General features: G+C 34.4%; 1 protein-coding gene across 1 annotated transcript; it reads left to right on the top strand.

Moving 5' to 3' along the window:
• The first annotated feature begins 520 nt into the window (after positions 1 to 520).
• LOC143549029 (uncharacterized) lies at positions 521 to 1,919 on the top strand. The gene is made up of 2 exons (XM_077040044.1): positions 521 to 685; positions 1,447 to 1,919. The coding sequence occupies exons 1-2, from the start codon at positions 604 to 606 to the stop codon at positions 1,713 to 1,715; spliced, it is 351 nt and encodes a 116-aa protein (XP_076896159.1). The 5' UTR covers positions 521 to 603; the 3' UTR covers positions 1,716 to 1,919.
• Positions 1,920 to 2,129: the final 210 nt, after the last annotated feature.

Genomic DNA, 2,129 nt, shown 5'->3' with positions numbered 1-2,129 from the left:
TCGTGTTTGGAGAATCAGCACGTGTTCATTCCATTTACCTTCGACACTTTTGGATCCCTAGCTCCCGAGGCGGTTCGCTTCTTGGAGCGGGTGCAGAAGGTGGTCCACAGTGACTCGCAGAGCCCGAGGAACCAAGGATTTATATTTAGTAGAATAGGCTTTGCGATTCAAAAAGGGATAGCGGCGCAGCTTGTTGCCCGCTTACCCATTATCCAGATGTAGTTCGGTTTGTGTTATATATAAAAGGATCAATATTTTCTCTTAAAATTTGTAAGGAATCCTACGTGATAAAAGTACAACACTTGTTCCCATACCACTTACTCGAATTCATTTATGTGTAAAGGTAAGTTTTTTACTTGTAAGTATATTATGACAACAAAAATCATCTAATGATCAACCAATAACACAATTCAACAATTCAAGTAGGATACAAATGTATGTTTGCAAAATGAGAAAATAAAATGTATCCTGGCCCAGATTCTCACAAGCCAACAACAAAGGGACCACAGCAATAATATTAGTTTCCATCCTCATGCATCAAATCCTTCTATAAATACAAACCTCCAACACACTAGTTTCCTCATCTCTTCAAATCTAATTAAAATGGCTTCAAAAACATTCCTTCTTCTTGCCTTGGCTTTTGCAGTCATTTTCATTACCTCAGAAGTAGTCTCTGCCTCCAACAGTAAGTATAATTAGTAATTTTAGGTTTTATGTCGTTAGAGCATATAAACTTAAAGTTGGTAGAAAGTAGAACTCTTACAGATGGACGAGAAATGTGACATGAACAAATTAACTGCATCTCAAAGTGTTCAATTTATAATACTATTATATATGCATATTTATAGTGTGAAATTGTATTGTCAGGCCATATGCGGTTTTTTCTAATATGTAGAGTTGGTATTCTCACATCTTTCTCTTCTGTTAAATATTTTGTCATGTGCCGATGTACGGTGAAGTATAAAATTTTATTTTCCTCATCTATTTGCTACTCTCTCCGTCCATCTTTAAATGTTATTGTTTAAAAAACACAAAGTTTAAGATAGATTGAATGATTCCTTTTTTTGTTTACCAAATAACAGTAATGCCCTTGTAAATTGTGTCCATCAATATTGTTTATTAATGCTAGCTAGTTGTGTGTGTTTAAGGGTAAACTTGAAAATTGAGTAATAAAATTTTAAAGTAGATATTCGTAATATGACAGATAAAAAAGAAAACATGGACACTTTTAATGAGACGAATGAAGTATTAAATAAGAGTGATTAATTTTATTTTATTTGGTAAATAATTTAACTACACCATAAGCATATTCAAAAAACTTTTTTATAAAACGTCTTTGAAAAATTTTAATATGTTAGTCAAAATAAATATGTTTAAAAGTCATTTAATTAATCTGTGTAATACACATGTTTCTAACTTAGTTATAAATAATATGTAATGATGCAGGTGAGATTGACGGGCGTGGAGGATACAACAAGGGCGGACATGGAGGATACAACGGTGGTGGACGTGGAGGGTACCACGAGGGCGGACGTGGAGGATACAACAGTGGTGGACGTGGAGGATACAACGGTGGTGGAGGTGGAGGGCATGGCAAAGGTGGTGGTGGTGGACGTGGAGGGTACGAGGGTGGACGTGGAGGACACAAAGGCGGCAAGCGTGGAGGACACAAGGGTGGTGGTGGAGGACATGGAAACAAAGAAACTCAAAACTGATGATGTATAAGCGGAGAATATGATAAAACATATGTAATCATATCAGTCACGTATTAGAAGATGTTTCATTATGCTATCTTGTATATTATGTATGTAATAATAATTGCATGATTTCTTTGACAAGAAACATGTAATTAATATGTGGGAAATAAGAGTGGACTTTCGAATCAAATTATGTATAATAATAGAATATGGTTACATATACCTACATGCATTCTTTGTTATTGACTCATTGTAGGCCAATGATCAGTAAATATATGAAATTAATTATGCTTGCACAAGGCCGGCCTTAGCCGAACAAAACGCTTTAAGTCCATACTTAATTAAGTATTCCAAATTTAAAATAAAAAAAATTACATATAAATATATTATGGGGTTGGATCAAATACAAATGAAATTAACGTAATAATTGTG

Source organism: Bidens hawaiensis, unplaced genomic scaffold (assembly GCF_021521415.1).
Source record: "Bidens hawaiensis isolate Kalapana, Puna unplaced genomic scaffold, B.hawaiensis_p1.1 tig00015384_1, whole genome shotgun sequence".
In the NCBI taxonomy this organism is placed as follows: domain Eukaryota; kingdom Viridiplantae; phylum Streptophyta; class Magnoliopsida; order Asterales; family Asteraceae; genus Bidens; species Bidens hawaiensis.
The sequence above is the reverse complement of the archived record's forward strand: the minus strand, read 5'-3'. Positions and strand labels throughout refer to the sequence as shown.

Excerpts from the sequence above, each read along its gene's own strand:
- LOC143549029 (XM_077040044.1), top strand. The coding sequence starts at position 604 with ATGGCTTCAAAAACATTCCTTCTTCTTGCCTTGGCTTTTGCAGTCATT. Across the intron at positions 686-1,446 it reads AGTAGTCTCTGCCTCCAACA|GTGAGATTGACGGGCGTGGA; the intron begins GTAAGTATAATT and ends GTAATGATGCAG.